Here is a 16,766-nt window from a genome sequence, read left to right as displayed (position 1 = left end):
CTTCCCGGCCCCGTGCTGGTGATGGAAAGCAACTGAAAATAGACGCTGAGCTCAGTGACCGTCTGATGCCCATGGATGCCCAGGTCGTAGAAGCCTCCCCAACCTGTCATGTGAGTGACGCAGCCGTTTTCTGCCCTGCCAGGCCCAGCTCAGGCCCCCTGTGGTCCCCTGCTGCTTTCTTCCTGGAGGGCTTCCGGAGCCCAACGTGGGTGGATGAATGGATGGATGGATAGACGGAGGGACGGATGGATGGAGGGAATTGTTAGCTGGGGGAGAAGTTTTGGAAACAGGCCAGGACGTTCTTACTAAATTTAAAAACTGTGCATATAGTATTTTAGAAACTCCAGGCAGTAAGCAGGATTAAACAGGGCATGGACTAGAGGGTGCTGTGCACATTGATTTTGTTTGAAAATCAGAGATGGACGTACAGCCAGAGCTCCTGAAGTGCTAAGGCAACAAGAATTCCTAGAAAGGGAAAGTGGTCAGTTTCTTATACCACAGCCTGGATGCATTTTTTTAAAAGATAATTTGCTACCGTGATTTGTGGTGGTGTTATGCTTCTGTTTTATTCTTATATGATGCAGGTAATTTAAAAAATGTTTTCCAGCATGAAAGGGACCTAAACTAATACTTCTGGTATTATGCAAATGAAACAAAACAAATCCATGAGCTACGCATAAGCTCTTCCAGTTATATTTATATCAAATTTTTTAAACAAATACTTTATCAAATATTTATATCAAATAAGTTTGGTGAAACTAATACAAAGAACTCTTCTTACTTCACCAATTAGACTTATAAGAAACGTACAGTTCAGCTGAAAATATTTAGATGCGTTTTCGCAAAATATCTTAGTTGCGAAACTGCAAAATCTGTATTTCTTCTTTCTTTAGAATATTATAAAACCAGAGTGGACATTTATCTCAGTCAGTTTCAGAAAACTCACTTTAACTGGTTGAATAAACAAAAAAAATTTAAACTTTTAATAATGAACCGTGTGGAAATATTCGATATGAAATATTGACCCACTTCTATAAATACAAACATTCATGAATTTTGAAACAGTCTTTCGATTTTATTTATTTTGACAAGTTTTTGAAATGAACATTTTCTTTTCAAGTTGAAAGTTTGCAGTAGCTTCCAAACACTGATAGAATGACATTTTGGTGCTGAGGGTCATAATCAAAATTATAAAGACGCAGTAGCACGGACAGATCTTAATTCCGTTTTCCTTCTTACTGTTATTTGTGGTTTAGCTTGTGGGTAGTGCTGGTTTATGAGTAGATTTAGTTCTCAATGAAATAAGCACCGCAGAAAAATACCCAAGTTTAACCCAAGTTAAACGCGTGGAGCGTTTAACTCGGTTCCTAGAATAACTCTGGGTGACAAGCACGCATCTTCACGAGTCTAGAGTCCGTGCCGTTCAGCGGGAAGGTTCAGAATTCATCTCTGAATTTACTCTTGAGCCGTTCTCGGCCAAAGACACAGGATGGGCTGTCCCTGCTGGGACCGCAGGTGTCCTTGCTGGAAAAGTCTGGTGGAACCACTCAAACGTGTAGTGCCCCCAGTCCCCCACACACACTTGGGGTCCATCCAATGAAGTGGAATTTCCACATCGGTTTTCTCCTCCGAGAAACCACAGGTTTGATCTTGCTGGGCCCCGGCTCCGAGCTGTCAGCCTCTCTGAGCTCTGGGTAGCCTCGCCTCAGAACTCCCAGTATTTCTCTGTGTGCTCTGTCTTTGCTGTTAGCCTTTGGATTCCAGAAACTTCACGAGGTTAGTGGACTCCCTCTCCCGTTCCTTCTGAGGCTTCCCTGCTCACCCTCAGCTCTTGCCGAAGAAGGATGCTCACCTGTAGTCTGTGTGATGGGAAGCATCCGTAGCTGCAAAGCTGAGAAAACTCACACGTAAGATGTGCTCAGTGCTGCTGCCTGTCCGTGAGAAGTCAACATTTCGATTTTAGTTCGTTTTTTTCCTCATAAATGATCCACAGACATTTCATGTGATCACAGTTCTATTTATAGTGTAGGCTTCAAAATTGCTTAATTTTCAGACGTCCTATTAATTTCCAAGTAGAGTTCTGTTTTCTTAAGACACACCTGAAACCACGTGCAGGCAGCTCTGAGCCTTTTTAAAAAGTGTGTGTTTTATCTGTTTTTCCCCGAAAAAAGCCAACAAAGAAATGACAGGCACTTCCCTTAAGGGCCCCTTGGGAGGATAGAAAGGTGGCCTGTGGGGCGGGAGAGACAGGCGGGAAAGGTTAGATCTTCCTTCAGCTTTCAGATTTAACCAAATGGTTACGTTTTCTTATTTTTTCATTACAGAGATGCTAATTGTGACATGTTGCATACTTTAAAACTATTTCACCCATTTGAAAAATATTACAGTGCAGGCTAGAAAGAAAGAGGTTTGGCTTCCAAGCTAAAACAAACAAACAAAAAACAACCCAAAACCAGAAGTATCGAATCTTCAAGCCTACCTTTGAAACCAAGGAAATAAACGTAATGTTGACATGTGTTCGGAGCATGAAGTAGTGTAGGTAGTAACAAGTGCTCCAGAAAACAAAGCAGGGAAGAGAGAGGGAGAAGGTGGAGAGGAAGCAAGTCCTGTAGGTATTTAGGGGGAGAGTCCATATGAGCAAAGGGAATGACTAACTGTGCAAAGGCCCTGGGGCAGAAAGTTGCTGGTGTGTCCCAGGATCAGAAGGAGACCCGTGTAGCTGACCAAGAGGGAGCAGGGAGAGAGTAGTAGGTGATGAGAAGGAACTAACAATGAACCGTGACGTGTAGAGCCTGGTCAACCAGTGTAAAGACTTTGTTCACGTTCCACAGCGAAGACGGAAAATATGGTTTCTTTGGAACAGTATGTGAAGTGTTTAAAAACTTTTCATATCATTTTGCCCTAGCATCTTTTTCCACTTAGTGTGGTATATGTCAGCTCCTGACTTTCTTTCTCAAAAATATGATGTAAAAGGTGAAAAGACCTAAAAGTTTCTGGGGGAAGGAATATGCTGAGATGTCATTGCACTGGGGAAGGCAGAGGGAAGTTGTCACAAGATAAACAATGCCATCAAAGCACAAGTGTCTGGTCGTGGAATTACATGCTCGGTTACACAGACGTTATTTGTAAAGCACCTTATAACATGTCTAGATGGTGTCTCATCCTCAGAACCTCCAAGGAGGGAACGTTCTTGCCCTTACCCTTATTTTTTAAAGGAACCACCCGAGGGTGAAGGGGTCTAGCAGTGGACCTCAGGGGAGCCTCTGCCGGGCTGTAGGGAACGATGCTCTGGTCCGCTCGCTGCTTCCTGGTTCTGTGTCTTCTCAGAACCCCCAGTGGCTTCCTTTGAAAAACTGGGTCAGTTACTCCCAACTCCCCCTCCCCAGGGCATCCATCCGCACAGTGTGCTTTCCGGTAAGGAGCGTGAAATTCAGGCTCTGCAACAAACTGATTTTCTTCATCAGCTGATTGGGAAACTAAAACGATAGAAAAGTCAGTATTCCACGTATTTCATGGAGATTGGGCCTCAACGTGGAAGCACCGATGGGGGTGAGCTTGGAGTTAAGGGGAGTAAGGCGTCCAGAACAGCTAGTACCGCGTGTGGATAAACACCCTCCCCTTCTTCTAGCCTTTCTGTGGAGAAACCGCACCCTTCGTACGTGGACTTTGTGGCTATTTGTAGCTTATGTCACTTTAAGGACTTGACATGGGTTTAGGTCTACCTTCAGAACATAAGCTCGGTTTTACTTAATTTTTCTGAGATACGTAAAAAAGGGATGGCCTGCATGAAGTGTCTTAAAGCAGCTCATTCATTCGAACAAGAGAAAAATGACGATCCCATCCTAATTGTTTATTTCTACTGTGTTAGTAGTTGTTCCTTCTCGTAGGGGTTGCTATTACTTTGTCCAGACCGGAAGTGTGAAATTTGCATTTTCTCTGTCCAGTGTATATTTTAGGAAACACGCTTATGCTCGTGGGTCTCTTAAAGTCATTTTTCAGAATCTGATGTGTAAGGAATCAGAACAGGAAGGGGTGGATGGCGGGAGGCTGCGTGTTCGCGTTGGGGGGAGGTTTGTGACCCACACCCAGGGTCTCAGCGGGGACACACGGCCGCTGGGGGGGCTGTGCTTCCCCCTCTGTGTCTGCCACTCTCGCCCTACAAGCAGATTGCTAGCATAGACTTGTAAATAACTTGATTCACGCATAGTCTTGTCAGATCTGTGCAAAATGTGTGAAGTATGGGCAAGTCAAATAAGGCTCCAATTCAAGCTTATCTCCAAAGAATGACAATGGCTAAATATTAATATTTCTTTATGTGAGCATATTGAAACAACTGATTCGTAAATATAGTAAAAGTTACAATGAATGGGCAAGCTTATTCTGCTTCTTCTGTTTCGGTCACTTTGAAGCCTACGTCCCATTCGTGTTCAGTTTGATACAACGAGTAGATTTTGCAGAATGGCCGGCTGCCCTCTAAGGAGAATGGAGAAAATAAGTTATTTTATGTTAATTCATATAGACCGAGTGTCACAGAATCATAACGCTGCTAAATGTGAAAAGGTGGAAGTGATCTCTCCGGACAGGACTTCCCTGTCTGCGTGATGCTTTTCTGGAGGGGAGGGGCCTGTGTGTGTGATGTATTGGGCGTCATTGTGGTCTATCAAGTGGTCGTCTGCTCAGTCTGGAGTTTGTGATTCCTAAAGAGGTGGTTGGGAAGGCATGTCTTCTTTAAATCCATTCTTAAAAGTCACAGAGAGGGCTTCCCTGGTGGCGCAGTGGTTGAGAGTCCGCCTGACAATGCAGAGGACACGGGTTCGTGCCCCGGTCCGGGAAGATCCCACGTGCCGCAGAGCGGCTGGGCCCGTGAGCCATGGCCGCTGAGCCTGCGCGTCCGGAGCCTGTGCTCCGCAACGGGAGAGGCCACAACAGTGAGAGGCCCGCGTACCTCAGGGGGAAAAAAAAAAAAGTCATAGACAAACCCTGCCCAGCTTTGGAGCCCGGGAAGGTTTTCGTGTCAATCAGTAAGAAATGCCGTCTTAACACCGGATGATGGATCGTTTCCCACCTTTCCAAGCCTTCAGCAGTTTGGGAAGCTGACTTTATGTCGCTGGGTATTTTGGTCCTGCCCTCTGCCTTCTCCCTGGAGAAGAGGGAAGGATGAGACGGGTTTGTGATCAGGGGTGTCCCAGCAGTGTCCCCCTGTGTGTCACCGTCTGGACAGGACTGGGTGCCCTCCAGCCCCGGGCATGAAGGCTTCCCACCTGGGGGCAGCGGCAGGCACCTCCCTGCTCCGTGTCTGACAGCTGGTGGCCCTGGGCACTCCAGGAGGGACTGGGGGCCAAAGTTTCCAACCACAGGCTTCTGCGGATCTCCCGATGGCACGTTGAAAGTCCCGGGTCTGAGGCCCCTGGTGTGCAGGGTCCCTCCCAGCAAACGAGCAGGTAGAATGTCTAGGTTGGGCTCTGACAAGTCTGCACAAGTTCTCTTCAGCAGGTGTACCCAGCTGAGGCTCAAGCTGTGAAGGACATTAAAAACATTTCAGCATTTGGGCGGAACGAGCGTGCAGGGTGGCTTCACCTGACTGGTCCGGGCACTGCCTGCCGGGGAAGCTGGGGGTGGTCTGCAGCCTGGGGCACCAGGGCCTGGGTCCCCCTGGCCCCGCTTTCCTGGGAAGGCGTGGCTGTCGGCGGCGGCTGTCTTACTTTACTTTTTAGCAAATGCACTTGATAAAGATGGTCTGTAACTTCGCACGTTCCACTCTTCATTCCTGAAATTTCAATCAGGGGTACTCCATTTGGATGTAAATCGCTCTCTTCGGCCACAGAGGAATTTACAGAGGAATTTAAATGTCTGTCTGCATTATGGGGCACCGCCGTGTGTGACCCCCGAGAGAATAGAGGTCCTGTGCCTCGTGGCCCCGCCTAGCTGGGGCCCCGCCGGCTGCTGGCATCTTGCTCGTGGGCCCTGCGATGCGGAGAGGGATGTGTGCGTTCTCCGGTGACGCAGAGACACGCGCGGCCTGTGCTCGAGGCGTGCAGAAAGCACCCAGGCAGGATGCTCTGGGCAGGGTCTGAGAACTGTTAGCTTTAAATGGCCCTGAGTTACCCACCCCCCCCCCAAAAAAAAACACAATTCTGCTTCTGTTCCGCTTCTAGCCAATGAAAACAAGTTTATTCATTTTTTTTTCCCTCCCGAGAGCTCTTCGCCCTCGTGTTTGTGCATTCATGGCTTGTTTACTTACTGCTTGAAGTTGCAATTGCTGGTGATGTCATTCATGGGTGTAGTTTTGAATGGAGGAGACGCGGTGACGGCAGATCGATGTGCTCAGAGATTCCCAGTGCACAGGGCTGCCAGGCCTAGGGCTTTGTCATTCACAGCACAGCGTGTGGTTACCCGTGTACATCATTGAAAGGTGCGGGAAGAAGGCAGAAGGACCGGGCCCCAAGGTGCACATCCTGCCAGCAGCACGTGCTTGCTGTGTGTGGAAAAAACAATTTTTGTGTGTATATATATACTTTTTCTGTTTGTACTACTTAGTTATATAGTGTATGCATAAAACCTCTTTTGGTAGTTTCCCCATGCCCAGTGAGAAATCTAGGGCAGAAGAATAATGTCCCCATTTTCCTAACAGGGAACACCCTGGTGGGTGCTGCCTGCTGGGCCTGGGGACCCCGACTCTGGTGAGGCCAGTGGCTCTCCACACTCACATGTCCTTGAGCCGTGGGGACGGTTGCCCTGAGTCCTTCCTGAGCTCCCAGCAAGGCTCCTGAGGTGGCCGGTGGTAGGAATGGGTGTCCACCTGTGCCAGGGCAAAGGACACGGCCCTCAGCCTCCTCATTGCTGGGAGATCCTGCATCTCAATGTAAAGGCCAGGTGTACGTCTGCACAAGGTGTGTTCTTCCCCCCGAGCCAGGACGCTGGCGTCCGTATCAGCGAGGTGTCGTCCACGGGAGGGAATGTACTCGCAGTCTGGAGGTGGAGGCTGCTCAGGCCCTGTGGGTCTGTGCCCAGCAAGACAGCTCGGGGCGCTGGCTGGGCTGGTGGTGGGTCACAATATGTTTCCCCCCATTTTTTCTAATCCTTTCTTTTTTTTTCTTTTTCTGTGACGACAGACAAGCACTTCACAAATCCCGTTTTCAGAACATTTCCAAATTATTGCATTATCATTATGTATAAACCAGAGTAAATTTCAGATTCCTGAAGGTGTACCTTTTTAACTGTACTCAAAAGTACGTTTCCTGTTAGTGATATCCTAGAGGTAATTTGAGTTACATTTGGCATAATTTCAGACTTCCGGAAAATGCTTATTTCAGTTTCAATAATAAAAACAAAAAAGGTATCAAATTATAAAATGAAGAAAGCCCAGTAGCAACTCTTAAATATTTAAATATTCGAAGGAAAGAACGGCTCATTTGAAATGATACGTAACAGGATATTTGGGGATGGATATATTTTGAACAAACTGTTATTCTACACTCCCTTAAGTTTATAGCAAAACTATAATATTTAGGTTTGAGAACCTCAGATAGACACAATATAAACATTTTTATAGTGTACAAAAATACACCCCTGAGGGAGAATTACACCGTTCATAGGATATTTGCAATTTTAACGCAGGTTCCATCACTTGGCCCAAATATTGTTTCAGAGGGTAGGAACGTAATGCTTCTAGTCACGTTCTCAAATGACTCAAGCAAGAGAAGAGATTTGGGCCCTTTCTGAATTGCAGATCTATCATATATTAACTTTACTTATCATGTTCAAGTTGAAAGAGTAGTACTGTAGGATATATTTAGTAATAATGAGATTTCTTCAGTACTATGGTGTTATGCATGGAATATCAAGTGGAAGAGTAAGGAAAACTAATTCCTAAAGTGTGTGCTAGCTTCATAAATGATTTTATGACTTGCTTCCTCCTCCGTAGGGTCTGTAACAGGATAGCAGGCTTTTAAGTCAATGGGATTGCATCTCTGAAGCACGTAAGCCTGCCGATAATTTTCAGAGGGGGTATCAATTAGTCTCCAGGTGTAACCCGCAGATGGAAATGTATGTTGTAACTTTCACAAATTTACCCTTCTTTCTCCTCCTTGTCTTCCTCGTGTCCTGGGACACAATGTCTCTGTCACCATCACTCAGCTCCACTGTTAAAGTGAGAAACAGCCGTGTCCAAGTGAGTGAACGTGGCTGTGTTCCAATAAAACTTTATTTCCAGAAACAGGCAAGGACCCTATTTGGCCGTACTCTGCTGACCTCTCTCTTAGAAGGCCACTCTCGCGTGAGACGACAAAGGTTTTCTTTTCTCTTGGGCCTCAGACAGTCCTAAAGTTCTGTGCTCCTTTAGATTTTATTCTGCTTTTCTGCATATGAGAAATGGCGTGAACCACATGGGTTTTTCTTTCTGTTTAGCTCGTCAGAGCTTCGTGAAGGACCTAACAGGCATGTGCTGTATGCTGGGGACCGAGGTGGTCCAGGCCCTTGACCAAGCAGGAGAGATAGGTGCGCGAAGCAGAAACGCACAGTTTGCAGGGTTCGGTGTCTTTGGGGAGTTGATAAACAGCTGATGGTACCGTGTAAAGGTTTAAACTCCAGGACCCAAATGGAAGTTCCAGACCTCCCCTCACTCCTTCCCGAGTCCTCCCGTCTTTTATTTGCAAAAATGGGGGCTGCATTGTCGGCTCCCAGTGCAGCAGTGAGGAAAGTTCTGGGAGAAGTTAAGGATCGTCCTTTCCTGCTGATCAGCTCCAAGGCAGCGGGCAAGTCACCAAGGCTCCCTCATCTGGTTTTTACCTAGAAAAGGTCTAACGTTTCATAATTTAAGAGAAGGGTCCACCAGCAATTTAAGGACATTTTTGCCTCTCGGGTGTTTGCGTTAGGGCATGATAATAGTTCTCCGATGATGCTAGAAAACTCTTGCCATAAAAGGGTAGCTTCCAGGATCCACACACCAGGCTTTTCAATAACAAACAGAAAAGGAATGGATACTTATGTATTACAACATAAAGTTGGTGTAGGCTATTCACTATAAAGTTTATGCTGGTTGCTGTGGGTGAAACTTGGACAGTGGGGGGAAATTTGAAGTGCGATAACAGTCTAGGACACCTGATTGCTCTAGTCTTTGGTGATTAAGACAAGGTCTTATGGGAAGGATTAAGCAAGAGCTAAAGAAGGAGAGATGCCTTTCATTAACCCCAGCCTCACGTGAGAAGTTGGTTGTCTCATCCTGTTTCACGTTGTGTCATTAGCATCAAGTTGCAACTTGATGCTGGGAAATGTCTTCAATAACAAGCATTCCGGATGAAATGATTTTAATTGTCAGTGGAAATGATGAGCTCAACTCCAAGAAGCTTCTAAATCTTTCACGAGTCGGGTTGGTGAAGTCAGTTACTGAGCCCGTTTGTCCCGGGGACCCTGTGCTTCCATATTTTCCTTTTAAGTTATTTTTTTTTTTCCACTTGCAAAGTTCAAGTAACCGTTTTTCTTAGAATCCCTGGCTTATCACACCCGACCTTACTTTTTTTTTTGTATATTCTAAGAGTGTTTTTGCTTCTAGTAAAGTGAGGAGATACTGAATTATCAGGTTGACTTTTCTAGGAATTTCTCATGTAACAGAAAAGTTTATTTTCTCCCGTCATTCTGTGTTTAACATAAAAAGTCTCAATGGGCCTGAAGGACATGTTTGGGCTCACCATAGGGTTTATATATATTTTTTTCAATCATAGTTACTACTAGAAATATAAATTTTAATCTTAAGAAGTCTAATGTTTCATTCTTGTCACGCACATAAGTGTCTGCACTGGTCCTCATTCAGATCTGCCTGAAAATAGTAAGTCATTGGTACCTGCTACGTGGGTTTGCTGTCTGTTTTGTCCACTGCTGCTCACCCAGGGCCCATGAGACCAGGCCCCGTTCCCTCCTGCTGTGCCGTGGAGCCCCACACGGGACTCTGTCTGCATCCAAACCCAAGTAATCATAAGAAATCATTTAAAAAAGAGCCGTGAGTCAGAACAGGCTCCCAGAATGCTGCTTGAGTTTCTTTGCCAGAGCACATTTACCCGATTTATTTCTGAAACCTTCTCGACCCGACGCTCACTGCATTTTCCACTGAAGTGTTTGCGATCTTGGAGGCCAGCTCGGCGGTGGTGTGATGTGGCCGTGTTCTGACATCCGAGCCTTCCGTGGCTAGGGAGCTCCCCCACTGGGCTCAAGGACAGAGTTTTTCAGTGATTGTTTTCTTTTTCTTTCCTTTTTTTTTTTTTTTGTAAAATAGAGCAAATTGGAGGTGGGGCCTTTGTTGACAACACCCGTCCTCATTTGCATTCTGATTGGTCTTTTAAATGGAAGAGAAAGGGCAGAATTAGCGCTGGTCCATAGGGAGTTAGGATAACTGCATAAGGGACTGTATCCCTCATATGAACGTCATTTGTCATATGTCACCGAGTGAAAAGGAAAAGGATAGCTGGGCTGCGTGACATGCCATATGGGACAACGTCAGTCTTTGTGCTGAAAGTTTTTTTTTTTTCAATCAAATAACTCTAGATTGATGCTTTCCATGAATGAGTTTCTTTACGAAGCAATGTCTAGGCTACAGAACAGTACAGTGTGTAATTATACCGCAAATGCAATGTGTATCAATAAATTTAAATTATTTTAGAAGCATTACATCTAGGAGCAGATTCAGAACTGGTGCATGTTACTCTGTAATTTTCACCAGCAACACATGGTTCTGGCCTTTATTTCTTCTCTGTGTCGCCCCTGTACCCTCACAGTTCAGAGAATGTCTCCCATCTTAATGATATTCACCGTGGAGGAATTGTGAAATTAATCACTGGTTCTTTGCCTCTAGTAGAATTAACATAGGTCATAAAATAAATAAAATTTTGCTGGAATCTCATCGTTACGAAGCATACATATTTAACAGTTGAGGGTGATGGGCTGGCAGTGTCGGAAGATTTTTGTTTCTAGTTGGCTGAACCAGACTGATTTTCAGCGGGAGGGGTAATTTAACTTACTTTAGAAGGGACTAAATAAAAGGCAAAAGTGGGCTCACATTCCCAGGGCCCCGCTCCCGCCTCCGTCCCCTTCTTCCTGGGATGCGGGACGGAGCGACAGCAGTGAGAGGCGGCTCCTGGCAGGCGCGTCTGGCTTTGCTGGCTGGCTGCTCGCCTGGCCGCAGAGAGCCTGCCCGCTTGGCGCACTTGAGCCCCGAATCCCAGGCATCTTCCACGCGTGGTCCCTCCCGGTGATCCTAGGTCGGGATTCTTGCTGGGGTGCGTGCAGGAGGATCTCCCCGTGAGTTGGGGGTGAACCCAAGAGGGTTCAGTGGCAGGTGACTTGGGTGGTGTGGACTGAAGTTCGGAGGCTCTCTGCCTCGAGGTGTCTGTGCAAGGCCACTGTTATCTGACCCAGTAGGAGACAGATTGCATCCACGTTGGGTCGATGTGTTGGCTCCAGGGCACATCTATACGCTGAGATATGTGTTTGAAGCACGGCACAGCTCTCGCCCAGACATCTGTCTCTGAGCTGGTGGCCGTCCTCTTTCTGCTCTCCTTGGCCTGAGGCTGCTCACGTCCTTCCCACGTGCCGTGAACGAACCCCCCTCCCTGTGATGGTACCTGTGTGTGCGTGCACGTGCGCGCGTGCTCGACCTCCCTCCCCAGTCATCCGTGGCTCTCCCTGGCCATGTGTGGGACCACATCCCTGGCCCTTCCCTTCCGTGGAAGCCCGGGGCTGCTTGGCCCACGGCTCAGCATCTTAGGGGACCATGTTCCTTACTGTCCCCACATCAAGTTGACTCACTGGGTGGCCGACAGCCCGAATCTCTCTTGTGCCCTTGGAAGAGCTTTCTTCTCCCTTTGCTGGTAACGGCAGCCGAGCATCCTTCAGAATGCAGGTGTTTGCAGAGGGCAGCGCACCTTTGAAAGAGTTGCTTCCTTCCCTGCCCAGAAAACAGCTGTCATGTGACTCCCATTCTCTACCTCATCATTCTCCCATGTGCCTCACAGAGGCCCTGCACCGGAGCAGAATTGGAAGTAATGTTGAAAGGTCATTGTGTGAATAAATGCATGAATTATTTCCTTGCTCCTTAGCAGCTCTTTTCTTTCATAATGCTAGTGCTTAGAAATTAAGGTTTTGACAGTCGTGTTGTTTGTACTTCAAAAAGATGAAGTTACACATTCAACTTGATTAGAGCTCATGACGGTCTAATGATAGTTATTTCATAGCAAGAAAGCATCCTTAAAAACAGAGCAAAAATGTCCATGGCCCTATGAGTTTGCAGTAAAGGAATGTAAGTTTTTCAGCAATAATTAACTCTGTGTGTTTGAGTTTGAGGGATTAAAGAAGTTACTTGCTTAGCTGTTTTCAAGGTAATGGGGTTTTAGCGTTAACAGGAGACAATTAGGTACATTTAGCTAATCGTTAGTGTAAAAATAAAATAAACTCTGAATAGAAACCTTCTGAAAGTGGACCCACAGGGTAGTACTCCCTCTAGGGTGGCCGTCAGATTCTTTTCACAGTCAGGGCCTGAGTGACAACATGCAAACTCATTTAGGGTGAGACTCAAGTCCAGGTGGATTTTAGCAAATGCCTGTATTTATTAAGGGACACTAACCTTCAGGTTCTCACCAGAGCCTCTTAGGACCAGAAATCACAATAATGAATAAAATAGCCGGAGACACAGCTTCCCTTCGGAGGGACTTTGGGACCCTGTTCTCCATTAAGTTTCATGTGCTGAACAGTTTACTTGTTACATTTCTTAAAGGACGTAAGCTTTTTTAAAAACAATGAAGTGACACTGCCTCCAAATGTCACATTGTAGGGAACTTCTGAAAACGTCATGAAAAGATACAGTATCTGTGTTGCGTGTAGACAGCACGTGTCTGCACAGGCTCTTGTTTGGGTTCTGCCGGGCTACAGAGCAGGTGCTTACTCTTGGCTGTGGGATACTGGAAGTTTCTCTCTTGCTGGGATTAGTCCTCTGAACTCAAGATGAACAGAAAAGAAGTAGACACACAAAAAAAGCAAATCCAGGAGTGTGGTGAGCGCCGAGCGCAGAATTCTGAGTGATTTTAGAGGAATATTCAGAGGTGCAGGTTAAGTAACTACAGCTGCAAAGGAAGACACTGCTCTGTTTACGGTGGGGCGTGACCCACCGGGCACGCATGTGACCAAGTAGTTACCAGCATGGGGAGTGATGAACAACTTGGCATTTTTGTTTAAAAGCCAAGAGGCTTAAAAAAAAAAAAGGCGGTATGCTGTGAAATGTCAGTCAGTCTCTCCAGTTGGTGTGTCCTCTAAAGGGACAAACACATCCAGTAAAAATATGCTGAAAACATTGGGGACTGGGAAAAAGTTAAGGAAGTTGGATCTTTCAGCCCAGAAAGAGGGGAGCACTTGAAGCTGGTGAGGGTCCTGCTGGCTCCGCCCAAGGGCAGAGGAAGCGGGTGTGTAACGGGGTTTATTTTTGAATCTTGGGTCGTTTTAGCAACAGGATAGAGGGCCCAGTGGGAAGGGTTTTCCGAGGGCAGAAGTGTGAACGTATTACTTCTCCCACTTTCTTACCGCGACCCACATTGGCATTATCCGCGTAGCTGAGAACACGCGGTGACACGTGGCGTGGTTTTCATCCTCTCCACAGCCCTGTGAGGAAAGCAGTGGTTTCTCCCCCTCTGTCCACACGAAGAACTGAGACCTGGGCATTTAAGGGGCCGTTGCCAGGTCGCTCAGCCCTTCTCCCAAGGGTAGAATCATGAATGGTTTTCTTGCATTGAAAATGTGAACCTCACTTTATGGATCTCACAACTCACTGTAAACCCAGTCGCCCTGCTTCTGGGGAAACCGAAGGGGAGTTTACCCATTGAACTCGTCTCTGGAAAACGGAATGAGTAAACGTTTGCTTCCCAAAGTGGATCATTTCCTGGAAGTGACACAGATGGTAAAGGAGGGTTGAGAGGGACCTCGTCTCCCGCAGTAGGATGGCTCTGTGTGCACAGCGGCCCCGCTGACTTCTTTCCTTCCTCTTTCAGAGTGAAGATCTGCCTGGCTTTATCCCCGTGACGACACACATCAGAGAAAAACATGAACAGAAGATGCTCAGCATTTTTTTAAAATCTGAAGCTGCTCAGTTTCCTTTTGAATCTGAGCGATTACCACACGTGGACGCCTCTGGATTAGACGTGGAACCATCTCTGTCCCTCGTTCCCACAGGGGGCATTCATCCTTGTGCTGGTCGTGTTGTGTTTTGTTTTTCGACGAAATTAGCGGAAGGAGTGATTCACGAGAAAATTGGACGTTTTCCTCGGCCTTTTCCATTGTGGCCAGTGTCTTAATTTCTCCTTAACTTTCATTTTGGCAAAGCAGATATATCCCTCAGCATGCTAGGAGATTCCACCAATTCGCATTAAAGTGGTAAAGTCTGGTATTTACTGGCATCCTCTCAAAACTACCACCGTCCTACCTCAGTTCCAGGTGAAGCCAGATCGGCGTGATCAGGGGCCGGCAGGACGTCTGGGTACCGAGAGTCCCAGCGCGGTCATCTGCCTCATCGAACAGGCCCGGTACACAGCTGCTTGTCAGACTCCAACCCAGGTACCTGCGTGTTTACTCACAGACAGAGCCCAGCGTGGGACTGACGTTTCCCAACGGAGATGAAATTTGAGATTGGACTTTGAAGATGGATGGATAAATAATAATTATTATATGTAACTGAAGCAACCTACTTTGGAAAACCATCAGCTGTATTGGGGGATGGGGGGGTGGGAGGGGCGGGGTCTGGGAAGGGGGTGAGTATCTCTTTTTACCTTTAACAGACTTGTTTAATCTTCTCTCTGTAGATGTTTATGTAGGTACTGCAAATTGCAAACACCTTTGATGCTATTTACAAGCTCAAACGTCTCTGCTATCCTTAATCCTGAGCTTGCATTTCTCTAACCAAAAATTCACGTAGGCATGCTAGCGGTTCAAGGCTGGTCAAGGGTTTGGCAGATTTCTTTTAAAATGTATTATCTTTACTATGATGCTATTGTGTCTGGCAACGAGGCTGCCCTCAACAACAACAACACACACACACACACACACACACACACACACAAAGGAACTGATAAAAGAGGCATTCTGGCCCCTATGTTATTAATAGACAAGGAAGAAGAAAAACAATCTTACAGTACATGTCACTTGTGAAAACAGTTCCCGACAAGGCTACCCCTATTGCACATGTTTTCAGTGTGGTGGCAGTTACCGCGGGTGTCGCGGAAGACCGCTGCCCTTGACCTGCAGGATGTCACGGCATCTCTCTGCTGCCTTGACACGTCGGGGGAGCTCTAGAGCCCCCCTCCCGTGTCTGGGTCCCCAGTGCCTCTTCTCTGAGAGTCCTGTAGAGGTTACACGAATTCATGGGAGATACGAGTTGGGGTTTTTTTTTTTGGGGGGGGGAGAAAAATATATATAAATATATAGATAGATATCACTATAGAATAATGCATTCATAAAATGAGGCTTTTCTAGAGGAAGACCAAAAAATTCAATGTCTTAAACATGTATTTAATCGCAATGCAAAAGTCTTTCTCCTGCCATGCTGACCTTTTAGAACAGAGGATTGTACCGCAAGACAAAGTTGAATGTAAAGTGATCGCCCTGAGCATTTTCCAAGTTTCACTTTTCTAGAGAATCACACAGCACAACAGTGCGTAAACTATACCACGTTAGTTTGATGGTCATTTTCAGTGTGTAATGTAGAGAGACTTTATTAAAATGTATAAAATGTCCTCAAGTTTTGGTTTAGTTTTGGGACTCGGGATGGATGGAGTTGCTATGGAAACCACCCCCCACACCCCCCGTAGATAGGACTGAACGTGGGCGCTGCTGATTGCAGTGTCTGACTCGTATTTAAGTAGCTCTCCCCATCCTTCACGTGGTCCTGCCACCCTTGCCATGGTTCATGTTCCTCCTGCAACTTTAAACAAGCAAAGTAAAAAGTTGATAATATACTAAATTTTCTTCTATCCTGTACATTTCAAAAAAAAAAGGCATATGCAATATTTACATTTTTAATTTAGTTTACAGAATGGAACCAAAATGTATAAATGTTATGTTTGTTAAAACTTCACAATGTATATTGGGTCTTTGTACATTTTGCCTGACTTACCTTAAATTTAAAATATTTTTTGCTATATAAACTTTAACAGTTATTAAACAGTGTTTTCTTTTGGGGTACGTATTGTTTCTGGAGATCAAGATGTTAAATATATTTCTTGCTATTGTGATATGACAAAAGACTGACCTTCTCTTGCTGTCTTCCACTGTCCTTGCTGTACATAAGGGCCTATATGGCACTGCTGGAAACCAGACTCAATGGAACTAGACTAGTGCATTGTATTTAGTCTGTAATGATCATGGATGCTCTCCTTAATAGCCATATGCAATACAATAAAATACATTATTTATGAAACGAAGAAAGCCTGGAGAACGCTTTTTCCCGGTTGGATAATGAAGTTGACATCAAGCCACTCGTCTGGTGTTTGGGGTCGTTCAGTAAATATTTGGTTCTTTAAAAACACTTGGTGACTGTGTGACCTCTTCACTTAATATGTGTATTCTGGAAACCAGAAAATACCCCACACATCACAACATTTATGAAAAGTCAATGTGTTCATTAAAAAATATTTTACTCACTTCACCAGACGTAGAATCATCGCCTGTGTGCTGGGTGCTGTTCTCAGCCCTGTACAGATACTCCTTCATCGTCCCTCACACCCTTCGGTGGTGGCATT

At 45.9% G+C, this 16,766-nt stretch overlaps 1 protein-coding gene across 1 annotated transcript in view; it reads left to right on the top strand.

Annotated features, from left to right (window-relative positions):
* The window catches only part of IRS2 (insulin receptor substrate 2), a 28,148-nt gene extending 13,410 nt beyond the window's left edge, over window positions 1–14,738 (top strand). The window contains exon 2 of the mRNA XM_060129203.1: window positions 14,025–14,738. Within this exon, the coding sequence (XP_059985186.1) occupies window positions 14,025–14,029 (5 nt within the window). The 3' untranslated portion in view covers window positions 14,030–14,738. The remainder of the gene's footprint in view (window positions 1–14,024) is intronic.
* Window positions 14,739–16,766: the final 2,028 nt, after the last annotated feature.

This window comes from Lagenorhynchus albirostris, chromosome 18 (assembly GCF_949774975.1).
Source record: "Lagenorhynchus albirostris chromosome 18, mLagAlb1.1, whole genome shotgun sequence".
Taxonomy (NCBI): Eukaryota; Metazoa; Chordata; class Mammalia; order Artiodactyla; family Delphinidae; genus Lagenorhynchus; species Lagenorhynchus albirostris.
Note: the sequence above shows the minus strand (reverse complement) of the source record. Positions and strands in the feature narration are given on the sequence as shown.